General features: G+C 45.3%; 1 protein-coding gene across 1 annotated transcript; it reads left to right on the forward strand.

Annotated features, from left to right (window-relative positions):
• The first annotated feature begins 4,921 nt into the window (after positions 1–4,921).
• GLYATL2 (glycine-N-acyltransferase like 2) lies at positions 4,922–15,801 on the forward strand. Its single transcript, XM_043914230.1, has 6 exons — positions 4,922–5,438; positions 7,753–7,869; positions 9,408–9,515; positions 10,841–10,967; positions 11,062–11,239; positions 14,068–15,801. The coding sequence occupies exons 2-6, from the start codon at positions 7,792–7,794 to the stop codon at positions 14,474–14,476; spliced, it is 900 nt and encodes a 299-aa protein (XP_043770165.1). The 5' UTR covers positions 4,922–5,438; positions 7,753–7,791; the 3' UTR covers positions 14,477–15,801.
• Positions 15,802–15,980: the final 179 nt, after the last annotated feature.

Genomic DNA, 15,980 nt, shown 5'->3' on the forward strand with positions numbered 1-15,980 from the left:
GTTTTCTTCTTGGAATTTTTATGGTTTCACATCCTATATTTAAGTCTTTGATCCATTTTGAGTTTTTTAAAATATGGATGAGAAAGTAGACCACTTTGATTCTTTTGCATGTAGCTGTCCAGTTTCCACAATGCCACTTATTGAAGGGATATATTTTCCCTTTTGTATATTCTTGCCTCCTTTGTCATAGATTAATTGACCATATGGCTTCGCAGGTGGCTCAGCGGTAAAGAATCTGCCTGCCAATGCAAGAGACCCAGGTTCGATCCTTGGGTCAGGAAGATCCCTGGAGGAGGGCACGGCAACCCACTCCAGTATTCTTGCCTGGAGAATCCCATGGACAGGAAAGCTTGGTGGTTTACAGTCCATGGGGTTGCAAAAGAGTTGGACATGATGTATCAACAACAACAACAAAATCACCAATGCAACAGGTTTTTTGTGGCCAGAATGTTTAGTGTACGGTATGTGGACTTATATTCCTGTCCTGAGCCCCACACATGTTGAGGTGGTCCTGTCCTTCATTGGGAAGGAGAGGTTTGTCCTCAGGTTTCTTCCATGGAGCTGAGGTGCGCTCAGTCCCTGTGTGTGGATGTGGGGTCCAGCCATGTGTAGGCAGCTGTGTAATCCTGGGGGAGGGGCAGTGTGTTATCATCAGACAGGATCCAGAGGGGAGTCCTTGATGAGAAGCAAAAATCATATAGACAGCATTTGTACAAGACTGATACACTCTCCATATTGTTTTGCAATCTGCTTCCTTCATTTAACAACATATTCACGAACATATCCTCTTGACATGGGACAGGTTTGCTAATACCACTGACTGGGTACAACATAACTTATTTAATCACTTTCTAATGGTTGGGCATTTACGTGGTTTTCTGACTTTTCATTTTTCCTAATCTTTCGGTGATGAATCGTCCCTGCTTTCACATCTTTCTAATAGCCAGTTATTTCCTAGGATTGCATGCTTGTGTGCATGCTCGGTCACCTCAATCATGTCCGATGCTTTGTGACCCCATGGACTATAGCCCACCAGGCTCCTCTGTCCATAGGATTCTCCAGGCTAGAATGAATGGGTTGCCATGCCTTCCTCCAGGGGATATTCCCAACCCAGGGATCGAACCTACATCTCCTGCACTGCAGGGGGATATTTTTAAGCCACTGAACCACCTGGAGACTTCATCTCAAGAATATAAAATTGAGCATCACAAATGGCTAAAAGTTTCTTCTAGAAACATGTAAGAATCAGCTTTTATCAAGCCACTCCTATTTGTTAGCTACCTTCATATACAGCATCTTATTTAGTACTCCCGAGAGCCCAACTCACCCTTATTTTATAGACATAAAGGAAACTAAGGCTCTAAAGATGACTTAGTGAAGGTGAGGCAATGGCTAACACATGATCTGTACCTCCTTGTCTAATTCCAGTGCCAGTGCTACTTATAATCTGCCTCCAGGCCATCTGCACTCCTTCCACACACCGTCTCAAGGTCTTGGCCAGGAGTTCGGCTTCCTGCTGGGCTCACCTTCTATTTGCAGGGCTGTTGGGCTTGCCAGGTTCTCTGATCCCCTGGCCAGAGTAGTCTTCCTTGTAGCAGCCTTCACCATCAGCTCTGGAGTCTCTCTGGAGCTCAGCCCAGGCATACAGGGTGCAGAGGGCTAGGGCTCTATCCAGAAACTCCTTCCTTTTTCCTTAAAGGACAATCTGTCTTCTAACAGTGGTCATTCTGAAGACACTTCAAGTCACCTTTTCTGATGCACCTAGCCTGGGTACCAGAACAAAAGCGTTTATGTATCACCGCCTCAGGGCTTTCTGAGACCAGTGTGGTTCTGATATCCATTGTGCATTAGTTGCTCAGTCGTGTCTGACTCTGCGACCCCATGGACTGTAGCCCACCAGGCTCCTCTGTCCATGGGATTCTCCAGGCCAGGATACTGGAAGTGGGTTGCCATTCCCTTCTCCAGGGGATCTTCCTGACACAGAGATTGAACTTGGGTCTCCTGCATTGCAAGCGGGTTCTTTACTAACTGAGCCACCAGGGAAACCCACTCATCCCATTATATTAATTTTTTGCTCTTAGTCACAGGATAACTTCTTAAAATGATTACGGTAGCCCGGTCTCTGGAGGAAAGGTGGGCTGTCTGGTTGGTGGGAGTGAGCTGTGCTTTCACACGCGCCACGTCCATACTACTCAACTTTGACCACTTCGGGCTGCATTTCCAGTGACCCCTCTCCCCTCCGATCCACGGCCCCTCCCAGCTGTTTAGCCTGTACTGCTCAACCTCTGGGGCTCTGCAGGTCCATCATGAATGGATAGTGGGATGGGGGGGCACATGTGATTGGCCCCATTTCACAAAGAGTCCCAAACTCGATCTTCTGGTGTGACTTCCCAATGCGGTTATATATACAGGGACGCTGACAGAACTGAAACAAAATATTCACTATCAAGTATACCCTGTCAAGAGTCCACTCTGAATTAACGTTCCATAGGTCCTGTGCTGGTCTCGTGAGCCAAAACACTCACAAGTGTTCCGTGGTAGTAACCCTTGGTCTTTTTTTGTTGCTAAAGGCATAAATATATAGAATGTACAGGTGGAAGGCAAGGAGATCAAACCAGTAAATCCTAGAGGAAATTATCCCTGAATATTCATTGAAAGGACTGATGCTGAAACTCCAATACTTTGGCCACCTGATGCAAAGAGCCAACTCACCGGAAAAGACCCTGATGCTGGGAAAGGTTGAAGGCGGGAGGAGAAGGGGACGACAGAGGATGAGCTGGCTGGATGGCATCACTGACTCGATGGACATGAGTCTGAGCACGCTCTGGGAGATGGTGAGGGACAGGGAGGCCTGGCGCGCTGCCGTCCCTGGGGTCACAGAGTCAGACACGACTGAGGGACTGAACAGCAGCAACACATTTAGAGCTATAGAATAAAGCTACTGTAATTTTAAAATCGTTTTTATCTGTCTTACTTTTAATATGCCTGATATCACATTTTTAATATGCCCAATACCATGATGAAAGGTGGTGAACTGGGCTTCTCCAAACCTCTGGGAGGCTCTGCCTCCCTTGAAACTTGGGGACTGCAAGGTGGGGTGGCTGTGGAAGGCTGGTGCAGACTCGCCCCCTGCATTCTCTCGCAGTGTCTCCGGGGACTCTGGGACTCTGCTTTCACGCTGATGTCCCGGCCTTAACCCTTGGCAGTGTTACACTGAGATGCAGCAGCTGCCTTAAGAAGGAGTGTGCATCTGAACAGCAGTCAGCACTCTTCTATAAAAATCCTTAAGCATCCCGAGGAAACTTGACTTGGCAAGATCTCCTAGAGTACTTTGGAGGGACTTATAGGTCAAAGGTGAACTTTCCTGGTGGTTCAGATGGTAAAGCGTCTGCCTACAATGCAGGAGACCCAGGTTCAATCCCGGGGTTGGGAAGATCTCCTGGAGAAGGAAATGGCAACCCACTCCAGTATTCTTGCCTGGAAAGTCCCATGGACGGAGGAACCTAGTAGGCTACAGTCCATGGGGTCCCAAAGATTTGGACTTGACTGAGCGGCTTCACTTTCACTTTCTTTTCACTTTTCAAAGGTCAAAAGGTCACTCAACCCTGACCTACGTTAGAATGGACTCCTTCAAGGTCGTCTTGTGACGGTGATGGCGTGTTTGCAGACTGTTTTCAGCTGGCAGTGAATTCCTGGTTTCTTAGAGAATTCACCTGGAGCCCCTCTTGCTCTCAAACCTTAGGGCAGTTTTTATACTGTCTTTCAAGGACTGAGTCTTCTCTGACAGTCCCTAAATTGTGTCCGACTCTTTGTGACCCCATGGACTGTAGCCCGCCAGGCTCCTCTGTCCATGGGATTTTCCAGGCAAGAACACTGGAGTCGGGTGCCATTTCCTTCTCCAGAGTCTTCTCTGCCAGCTTCTAAAAAGACAGTAGGATACTTGGGCTGGGAGACCGCTTGTTAAATCTGCTCTCTATCAGAATTTCTAAAGAAGTTCCTCTTGCTGATTCAAGAGAGCAGCCAGATTCTCAGTTCATGAGCTTGGGTCAAGGAGCAGACTCTGTACCTCTGAACTCTCAGCAAAAGTTGTTCAACCGGAGGATCTTGAGCTGCTGGTGACTTTAAATGTGGTTGTACCTCTTTGAAAATACTTAGTGTGATATTCAAAACTGTGCAAGCCTCAGCTATCCACAGTGCGATCTTACCTACATAAAAAATTATGCATTTCCTGGCATGAAGTAGAGAAACAATTTTTTAAAGGGGATAGATTAATAAATTGTGTAACTATGAGCAAGTTTGTTAACATGTTAATTACACAAAATTGGAAATATGTAAAAATTCTTTCATAGGTTGTGTGAACAATTTTTGATTCAAAAAATGGAATTACTGAAATAGACAAGAGGGAAAAGAAAAGAAACTGTGCCTTCCTTAACAACATGTAGATAGCGAGGGCTAAATCCTCATTAGTGGTCTCCACTATGTCGGCCGAAGTGAGTGAGGTAGGTTTGTAAGGAGATAAGATCTAGCCAGGGGTGACGGATCTCTTTCTGAAGAATCGTAGTTTCGTAACAGATCCTGGTCTTTGGCTTCAGCTCGAGGCGTTAATGCTGGCTAGCTTTGTGACCTCAGGGAAGATGTTGCCTTTCAACATCATCTTCCTGTTTGTGTGACAATAACATTTGCCTTTCTCATTTCCTGAATGATTAAACTTTCTCAAGTTGGTTCACAACATTCCAGAAAATGGGTAAGATTTTGACGATTTATTATCCCTTTCCTCTGCTTCAGGGTCTCCAAAATGTTCAAGTAGATCATACTCTTGTAGGAGATTTTAAGATTTAATTTAACTTTTAAAATTAATTTTATCTATCTATCTATATATCTTTGGCCATGCCATGTGGCTTGTGGGATCCTAGTTCCCCGACCAGGGATCAAACCTGTGCCACCTGCATTGGAAGCAAGGAATCTCAACCTCTGGAGGTGCTGAGGTCACAAAAGCTTGGAGGCACGAGGCTGCGTATTTCACAGCGAAGCCAGATTTTCCGTTTTTTGTTTACCCAAATGATGTGTTTGAATATTGCTGCAGCTAGGTCATTTTTGCAAATTACCTCATTATTACTGCTTTGGATTAGCCAATTGGCTACAAGCGCTAGCGTGGAAGCTTTGCTGGGAAACATAAATGTAGAATCTGCTCAGTACGAAACATGTTCCCAGCCTTCCTCCGATGCACAAAGCCTCTGACCTCCTTCACGTAAATGAACAGGACCTCCAATTTGCTCAATAAGAATCCGCAACTCGGAGCTTTATGCCAAACAGGGACCACCTGAGTCAGGTGGAATTGACTGTGGGTGAGACTATCCGTAGCCTTTAGGGAAATCTTTCCACTGTCACCGAGCAACTGCAGAAGGCGCTGTGTACTCACGTCTAAGAGGAAACTGCAGGTAAGCAGAACTGTTTTAGAAGGCCAAAGTCTTGTTTCTTCTCAGCCTTTCAGTTAATTAGGATCCTATTCTAAAGAATGTGTATTTGTTAATTCATTTTACAGTCCATGGAATTCTCTAGGCCAGAATACTGGAGCAGGTTGCCATTCCCTTCTCCAGGGGGTCTTCCCAACCCAGGGATTGAACCCAGGTCTGCTGCATTGCACGCGGATTCCTTACCAGCTGAACCACCAGGGAAGCCTAAGAAGACTGGAGTGGGTAGCCTATCCCTTCTCCAGGGGATCTTCCCGACCCAGGAATCAAACCGGGGTCTTTTGCATTGTAGGCAGATTCTTTACCGGCTGACCTACCAGGGAAGCCTGATTCTAAAGAATGTGTATTTGTTCATTCATTTGCCCCCCTGCAAACCTTTGGAAAAGCATTCACCAGCATCCCAGGATTGAGAACAAATTTCTCAAGGAAATTGTAGGTCCCTGGAGTAGAAAGTCCTTTGAGAAGAAAGTATTTTGAGTACAGAGCCAGTGTTTTGAACTCTCAGGCTCCTCAGATTCTTTCCCTGAATTATAAACCACTGATCGACCCAAGCCTTTCCCTGCCAGCCCCCCCCCCAGGCACCCATAGTAACCCTGAGTAAAGAGGAGAATCAGCATACCCCTGGTCTTCAATCCGTGCTTTGAAAAGTGTTACTTGCACAGCAAATGTCTTCCTTTGAGTGCTGGGCCGCCTGGCTAAGATGAAGCTTTGCTGTTTCAGATTGCTTTCTGCCAGACCTTGCTCTGTTTATTGATATATTCGGCACTTGACTTACAGACGTTTCTCTCCCTCCAACCCCTGCTGCGTCCTGGTGGTGGCTCTGACACCTGTAGCTCCCGGCCCCTTCCCGACTCCCACTCTGTCGATTTGAAGTCTACAGCCATCTCTCCAGAGCTGATCTACCTCTGACACCCTCACCTCCAACAGCCTAATTCCTCATCCAATCCCCTGTTCTATGAACATATGCCCCCTGTCCATCACCACTGCTATTCTGTTAGCCTCATCCTACACTCTTTACATCTTTTCCCACTTGGTTGGACCTGCCTCCTATTTTGCTTCTTTCTTTCTCTCTGCTGAAAGTAAACGTGTTAGTTTTGCTCAGCTGTGCCCGGCTCTTCGTGACCCCATGGACGGTAACCGGCCAGGCTGCTCTCCAGGCAAGCATACTGGTGTGGGTTGCTACTCCCGTCTCTTCTCCAGGGAACCATCCCAACCCAGGGATTAAACCTGGGTCTCCTGCATTGAAGGTGGGTTCTTTACCATCTGAGGCATCCGGGAAGCCCCTTCTCTCTCCTGGATCCCACAGATTCCGTTTCAAGTGTTATCATCTCATTCTCAAACATTTACTTTGCCGCTTACCTTCTCTGCTGCCCTAAGCCTGGAAAATCTAACCCCGGCTGGTTTCACTCTGTCTCTCCTGCTTCTAGCCTCTGGGTGCTGGGCTCACCCGTGTGGATAAATGCCCCTTCCAAGTGACGGTTTTCTTCTGAACCTGGTCTTAAGCAATGCTGGGGAATCCCTGTGTGTATTCCCAGGCTGTACTTTCTCTAATGAACATCAGAAGCCATTCATCCTATTTTCCCTTGCCTGAATTTGAAGGCCTTCTAATTTTTCCCTCAGGTATATATATACATATATATGTGTGTGTATATACACACACACACACATCACTTCGCAAAACATATCACATACATTTTGTGACTTGACATAATCCTCAAAACAGCCTACGAAGGAGTTATTGTTATGCCTATTTTATAGACAAAGAAAGTGAAGCTCAGAGACATTCAAGTAAAGTGACCTGTCTATTCTAGCGATCGTGTTCTTGACCATTCCATTTCCACTGGTTTTGTTTCGGCTCTACGCAACATGGGCTTCCCTGGTGACGCAGACGGTGCACTCTGCCTGCAGTGCAGGAGACCGGGGTTCGATCCCTGGGTCGAGAAGATCCCCTGGAGAAGGGAATGACTACCTACTCCAGTATTTCTTGCCTGGAGAATTCCATGGACAGAGGAGTTACCGTCCATGGGGTCACAAAGAGTCAGACACAACTTAGCAACTAACACTTTCACTTTTTTTCACACACATATGGGGCTTCTCAGGTGGCACTACTGATAATCTGCCTGCCAATGTAGGAGATGCAAGACATACGGGTTCGATCTCTGGGTTGGGAAGGAAAACCTGTGCCTCTGGCCGTGCGGGCTGTCCCCGGGGCTCCCCTCGCCCTTCCAGGATGCCCGGCTCAGATCTCCAGGTGTTTTTGTTGGTGTGACTCTTTCCTCAGATTGTCTTCCTCGGGGAAGGGGCTTGGGTGCTGCACAGGATGTTGGTGCTTCGTGAACCCCAGCAACTTCAGATTCTGTATGACTCCTTGGAAGAGAGCACCCCTGAGTCCCTGAAGGTAAGGGAGCGGGGGAGAGGGAGGAGGAGAGGACTGAGGCGTGGAGAAGGCAGACTCAGGACTTCCCAGGGCAGGTGGAGGTGCAAGTCCAGGACTCCTCCTGCCTGGGACTATCTTAAAATCCACGTCCAACCACCTCCTTTACTTCCCTGGGGATTCTTCATTATCTTTTTAAAAACCTTTTTTTTGTATTGGGGTATAGCTGATTAGCGATGTCATGGCAGCTTTATTTGAACAGCACAAGGACTCAGCCATACATACACAATATTTTTTAAACTTAATTTTTATTCATTTATCTGCACTGGGTCTTAGTTGCGGCATGTGGGGTCTAGTTCCCTGACCAGGGGTCGAATCTGCCCCTCTCCCTGCATTGGGAGCTCAGGGTCTGAGCCACTAGATCACTAGGAAAGCCCCTACAATATCTTGTGAATCAATTCTGCCACTGTGTTTACTGGATTTCCTTAACTGTCCCAAGCTATTGGTCACCTGAAACTTGATAACCAGAGTATCCATCTGACCCACATATGATCGTATCACTCCCTTGCTTTAAAATGCTAGTGGCGGTTCATGTCCAAAGCATAAAGCCCGTATTCCTTAACTGGATATACAAGCGTTTATCAAAAGCGTCTCTTCATTTCCCGACATGGAAGACATACTATGCGTTCGATCACTGACCCCTCACAGTTCAGCAGGTGGGTGGACTCAGCACCTTTAAGCCTCTAATCACGCTCCTTCTCCCAACGGAATGCTTGTCTTCCTCTTCTCTTTACTTCGCCAGGTTTATTTATTTTTCATGGTCCAATTTAAATGTTTGTTTTTCTGTAAGTCTCCCACCACTTCTGGACAGGTAGTGACTTTTCCTTTTTGTGACCCCACTTGACCATGGGCACAGACCTATCAGAACACGTAGCTGTTTAAGTTTAGACTGTGGATCTCTTTGCCCTTCTAGACTTGGCTTGAAGGCAGTGGCCACATCATATCCACCTTTGAATTCTCCATATTTGACACAAATTTGATATACAATAGACAGATGTTGAATAAATGGCGTGGTATTAACGTTTGAAACAGGAAAAGTATCAATAGTATGGATTTTTCAAAAAAGTGAGCGAATACATGTTAGAGAAGCCAGTTCATTTGTTATTAACTTGTTTCTTGGGGATGCTTCCTGCACCGTTTTGCAGGATGTCTTTCGACGAATAGTCCAACGTGCCATCCTGGAAGCACTAGTCCTGTCCTTTCAAGTCCTTCTTTTTTAGAAAATGTTTATTTGTTTACGTGGGTGCACTGGCTCTCAGTTGCAGCACGTGGGATCTTTCGCCACAGCGCCTGAACCCTTAGCTGCGGCAGGTGGGATCTAGTTCCCTGACCGGGGACCGACCTGGGCCCGCTGCACTGGGAGCTGGGAGTCTCAGCCCCTGGACTATCCGGGACGACCCCATCAAGTCCTTCTAACTCCCGCCTTTACTTCCCATGCCACAGGCAAGACCCCGTCTCAAAGAAAAATCTCATCCTCTCCTGCTTGGTTTTTGCTCTTGTAGGTGTATGGCGCCCTTTTCCACATTAGAAATAAAAACCCGTTCAACCTGGAGGTGCTGGTGGATGCCTGGCCAGAGTATCAGACAGTCGTCATACGGCCTCAGAAAGAGGTGAGACCCCGGCTCCTGAGGGTCGGGCCCCCTCACCCTCAGGACGGGGATGAGGGGCTGCAGCGAGGGGCCGGCAGGGGGGACGGATCTTGCCACGCCTGATTCGTGCAGATGTGGGAAGGGTCGCTGGGACCAGAGGGCAGGATGGTGAGACCAAGCGTGGGAGTAGACCGCAGAGCCTCTAGGGCAGGACCTGTAAGTTGCTCTAGAATTCCATTCAGTCAGCTCTCCCCCGCCAAGACTCCCATCAGAGGCATCCACCTCAACCTGGATGCCTGCGGCTGGAAATGGTCAGGAAGTGTTCTCTTTCCCTGTGGCTGGATAACCGCAATCCCACAGTCCTCTGAGCAGTGCCGGGTGTGAGGTCTAAGACCGCTGCTTTCCTAACACAGAAGGTGGAGTTGACAAAAATAACTATGTCAGAGGTTTGTGAAACAATCGATGTCATGTTTCTTTCATGAGAGTGTCTTCATCTTTCAGGGGAGTATGAGTGGTGAATCCCATCCTTCCCGGAGTAGCGATACTTTAGCAGCCCCCGTCCCCCTTATCCACGTAGATAGTCATCAGGCGTCTCAGAACGCAGCGGCCCCCGGGCGAGCCGGCAGCAGGGGCAAACAGGCGGCGGGGGGCACCGCAGGCCCGGCCCTCCAGGCGCTTCTGTGGGCCCTGGCGCCGCGGCTGGGCGTCGGGACGTTTTCCATCGGTCCGCTCTTCTCACGGGCGCACCGAGGGCTGATCTCCATGCCAGCTCCAGAGGGCTGGGTCACAACCAACCTGAAAGTGTCAGGAGCCCAGTCTTGTCTGACTCTGGCTGACCCCAGGCTCCCCTGTCCACGGGGTTCTCCGGGTCAGAAGGCTGGAGGGGGCGCCGCGCCCTCCTCCAGGGGATCTTAGTCTCCTGCACTGGCAGGCGGGTTCTTTGCCACTAGCGCCACCTGGGAATTCACCTGCAGAATTAGCCGAGGCGTCACCTTCTCACAGACCACAAGCCTGGACCCCAGCCCTGTTCTCTGTGCTTCCCTCCACCCCTCAGGCCCCCGCTCTTTGAGGCCTTTAACACAGGCTCTTTCTGCTGCACTTTCCGTCTCAGACACTGGGACCACTTGCCCATCGTCCCAAGGGCAGCTGACTCCAGGGCATCACCAGGAAGGAGCCCCTTCCAGCGGCTTAGTCTACGAGGGAGTCCGAGACATGGTCGGCTCCTCTCTCCCACAACAACAGCAACAAAGCCTATCCAACAAATAAGTCTCTAGTGCTCTGGACGTAGGCAAAACATTTTGTGAATGGTATCACTATGTAAGTGTGACTGATGTTTGTTACGTCAGGAGATGAAGGATGACCTGGATTATTATATCAACACTTACCACATCTTCACCAAAGCTCCTGACAAGTTAGAGGAAGTCCTAGCATGCCCGCAGGTCATCAACTGGGAACAAGCCTTCCAGATCCAAGGTAACTGGTCTAAATTAAAGCCAAAGATGTCCCATTTAATTTATGGTAGATATGACAGGGGGTGAAATGATGCTTGCTTTTCTCCTCTCCCCAGGTTGTCAAGAGAACTTGGGCAAGGCACTACAAAAAGTTGCAGCTTCAAAATCAGTGAAGATAGATTATCTGAGAACCGTACTTTTTGTGTTTGAAAAACCAACATTCGAGGCATCGAGTGGTGACAAGATGGATTTGATGACGTTAATGCAAGTTCCTGAAGTGCTGAAAGATAGAAGGTGAGACTTTTACCTTTTGCTTCTGAAATTTCTGATAGAATCATTCAGTTGCCCTATGGGCCAGACCCTTAAATGTAGGATCTGCGACTACATTATAATGGTGTTCAGAGCATGGGTAAGAAAGGGTACTGTGTTAGATAATGTTTGCTGAGGGTGGGCAGGAACTTCGTTAGAGTAGGTTCTTTTCCACATATCAACTTCCTTAGATCTCACAAGAGTGCTCCTGGAATAATACTGGATGTCATGGTAGAATTGAAAAACTTTTACTGAAACTATTCATTTTTTGACCAAAAAAACATTACTTCATGCTATGCAAAGTACATGTCTGTGTGTGTGTGTGTCTGTTTAGTTGCCAAGTTGTATTTGACTCTTTTGCGACCCCAGTGGACTGTAGCCCACCAGGCTCCTCTGCCCATGGATTTCCCAGGCAAGAATACTGCAGTGGGTTGCCATTTCCTTCTCCAGGTGATCTTTCCGACCCAGGGATTAAACCTGCATCTCCTGCATTGCGGGAGACGTCTTTACCACTGATCCACCAGGGAAGCCCTATGCAAAGGATACAAATATACAAAGTAAAAAGTGAAGGCTTGCCCACTTGGATTTCCAAAATCTCCCTGTCCATGTGTAGATACTCTTAGCATTGGTTTTAGAACTCTGTATGTATGAGTTGTTTTGTTAGTTTTTTCTCTACGACATATGCATGACTATACTGCTATTTACTGTTTTCACTCAGCGATGTGTTACATATGTCTTGCACGTAAGCTCATGCAGGCGTCCTTCATTTATTTTGACAGCTGCATAGATTACTATAAGAGGGAGATACATGATTCTGTGTGCCTGTATCTACACACTTGATTTCTCTACAGTTCTTCCTGATAACAAAAATTCTGCAATAAACGTCTTCACAAATAGATCATCACACAAGTTGTATAAGTATTACTGAAAACTGAGCTCCTAGAATTGAAATGTCTGGGTAAAATAATATGTACATTAAATGGGAGATTTTACCAAATTGGATGGTGTGTATGATGTGTGAACATATGATAGCATAGCATATGAAAAAACCTATCTTTCAGTAGGGACATGGATAAATTTACTATGGTACAGTCCAAACGCTGGAATAATATACGACCATTAACAAGAATGAAGCAGCCCTCTGTGAACTAGTAAGGAAACAATTCCAAAAATATATTCTGAAGCAACAGCACCAACAAAAATATTTTCTTAGTGAAGCAACGACGAAGATGGGCAGAATCGTATAGACACTGTGTCATCAGAGTAAAACACATCTAAAGTTCCAAACGATGCCTCTGGAAAGTTGCATAAATTTATCACATCACTAGTTGCCTCTGGAGAAGGTAACTGTGTGATAAGGAATCAGAGAAAAAGGAAACAATTATTTTCCACTGATACCCATTTATGCTTAATAATTGTATCACTACATCAACAGATAAATAAAATCTAAATACACACTAAACACGTACAATTGATTTAGCCAGGAAAGTCAATAATATTTGAACCCTGCTGTGGCTCAACTGTGTTCCCATAAGAATCATAAAAGAAATATTTGCATGGGGAAAAATAGTAAATAGGGATTAAATAATACTTGATATTATAGCTGGAAATCTGTAATGAAGTGCCTGTCCTAAGGCGGGTCTTTATTTCCTCTAAACCCAAATATATATTTGGATATCTTGACCCTCGGGGTTTAACTGTAGCACAGGAGGAAGGCAGGTGAGGATGCTGGAGATCTTTGAGGAAGCAGGACCAGAATCAGTTTGAGGATGATAGAGAGAAAGCCTCACCTATGTGTAGACAGTTGAGAGCCCTGTGACCCCACCTAATGGCAAACGTGAAGTGACTTTGACAAGTTCCTGGAAACTCTTCCTCCTTGATAAGGGGTAGAACTTCTTTGAGATCTTCCTTCTGCGCCAGCCACTCCTAGCCACAGAAGATGCTATTCTGATTTTGCAGATGAGAAAACGCAGTCTCAGGTAACTTGCCCAATAATAGAATCAGGGCTAAAACCCTGATTATTACCACCATCACTAAAAAGAAGAAAATCCAATATCCTTTTTTGGTGTGTTTCTGCTCCAGAAATTGCGTTTTTGTACTTCTCTCGTGGTATGTGGGGATGTCTTTGGGACACGTGAAGCCATAAAATCAACATGGCTGTCATCTCCCTGTGATGTACATTTTGTTGAAATATCTGTTGGAAGAAACATTATCTTGTGTATTTAGATATTTTGCGAAGTATAATCTGAAATCTACATTTTAAAATGGAGGTATAGTTGATTTATATCATATTAGTTTCAGATGTACAGTATAGAGGCTCAGTATTTTTTAGGCTATACTTCATTTAAAAGTCATCTCAACATAATAAATATGTTTCCTTGCACTGTATATCCTTGTAGCCTATCCCTTTTATACATAGTAGCTTGTACCTCTCAATCCCACATTTTTCATACAAGAAACTTTAAAGAAAATTCAGCCACATGGAATGTTGTGCTGGCTTATAGTCCTTGCTCTTTGAGGGACATATACTCTTATTCTCCTTTGTTGGGGTATTTGGCTGGATTTTTTGAGATATGCTATTCTATATCTAGCTGACTGTCTGCTCTTAAATGTATCATAAATGACCGAGGATTTTCTCACTTTCAATTATCTGGGAACATTTTGAAGCAGGCATATAAATAGTTGAGTGTGTGTGTGAGCCCAGAGTTCTTCCTCTGGGTTGTGGATCCTTAAGGAAAGGGAGGTGTCATATTTTCTGCAATCCTGATGTTTTCTAAATGTTGGCTGAATAAATGTACATTTTTTCTTGACAGGAAAGAAACTTTTCAGAGCACCTTCTTGGATGTCTCGCATGCAAGGCTTGTGAATGAGCACTGGGAGTGGGGGAAAAATGAGAAGAGCTTGAAATATGTTGAACGCTGTCTCCAGAATTTTATAGGATTTGGTATTCTGAATTCAGAAGGGAACCTCATCTCTTGGTGTATTACAGAACAGTCCTGTGAGATAAGAATGGGTTACACTTTCCCCAAATACCGAGGCCAAGGCCACATGTGGCAAATAGGTGGTAACAGTATGGCATATTTTTTTTCAAAAAAATTGCCGTTTTATATACATGTGTCAGAAGATAAAGAAAAAACTCAACAGATGTTGATGAATTTTGGGTTCAAGAATGCTCTTTGTGGCTGGCATCAGTGGAAATGCACCCCAAAGAAATACTGTTGATGGTACCATTGTCCATTTCATGTGTTTCTTATCAGGGAAAAAACATCAGTGCAAACAAAGGTGGTAGTCTACACAAGCAACAAAAACCATCCAGTTCTCTGGGGCTCAGGCCCTGCTCAGGCCCATGTCTATAATAGTTTTGTCTTCTTTCTCTTGTATATTACAAAACATTAGAAGCTTGGCTGTTTGCTGTCCCGCTTTTCCTTTATGGTGAGAAATGTCTCAGAGTTGAAATTACCCAATGTCAATCATTAGTGCTAACATATCCCACTTTCCTCTTTGAAGAAGACTTCTTTCAGGAAGGAATCTCGCTTTTTGATGCTTCTCATTTGAAAGTAAAATGTCTCCTTTGAAAGTCTCTTCTCTGGCATCCTTCTCTTCTTCCCACGAAGTTTCCCAAAGGACCTTTCAAAATGCTTCAGCATCATTGCTTTCGCTCTTGGGTGCCCTCAAAAGTGCTTTGAGGTACTACACTTAATTAAATTATGTGGCCATCAGTGAAACTTTGGTTTTCTGACTAGCTTTTTATCACAGAAACTTGGTTGAGTTGAGTTGCATAGCATAACTTCACATTTTTAATATGATTTTAGATCTATGCTGTATTAGTTTCCTGTTATTGTTGTAACAAGTTACCACATGTTTAGTGACTGATGATGCAGTGACATGATCTACCATATGATCCATCAATCCCACCCCTGGACACATATCCAGAGAAAACAATAATTCAAAAATATACATGCACCCCAATGTTCATTGCAGCACTATTTACAATAGCCAGGACATGGAAGAAACCTAGATGTCCATCAACAGAGGAATGGATGAAGAAGATGTGGTAAAAATGTACAATGGTGTATTTCTCAGCCATAAAAAGAAAAACAATGCCATTGGAAACAAACCGGATGGACCTAAGGTTGTCACACTGACTGAAGTAAGTCAGACACAGAACAACAAACATCATATGATATCACCTATATGTGAAATCTTAAGAGGGGATACAGATGAACTTATCTACCAAACAAACAGAGTCACAGATACAGAAAGCAAACGTACGGTTACAAGGGGATAAGGAAGGAGAAAGATAAGCTGGAGGATTGGGATTGACGTGTACACACTACTATGCATAAAACAGATGACTAGTAAGGCCTTACTGTAGAGCACAGAGAACGCTACGTGATGCCTTGTAATGATCTACGTGGGGACAGAATCTAAGGAGAATGGCTATATATGAACACATAACACATTCACCTTGCTTACCCCTGAAGCTAACACAAAACGGTAATCATGGAAATCAACTACACTTCAATAAAAACTATTTAAAAAATTTAGTGACTTAAAGCAACAATTATTACCTTCTATTTCTGGGAGTCAGAAACGGAAAATGGGTCTTGAAAGTGAAAGTGTGAAAACATTAGTCGCTCAGTCATGTCCAACTCTTTGTGACCCCATGGACTGTGACTCTGTAGGCTCCTCTGTCCATAGCATTCTACAGGCCAGAATACTGGAT

Source organism: Cervus elaphus, chromosome 1, assembly GCF_910594005.1.
Source record: "Cervus elaphus chromosome 1, mCerEla1.1, whole genome shotgun sequence".
In the NCBI taxonomy this organism is placed as follows: Eukaryota; Metazoa; Chordata; class Mammalia; order Artiodactyla; family Cervidae; genus Cervus; species Cervus elaphus.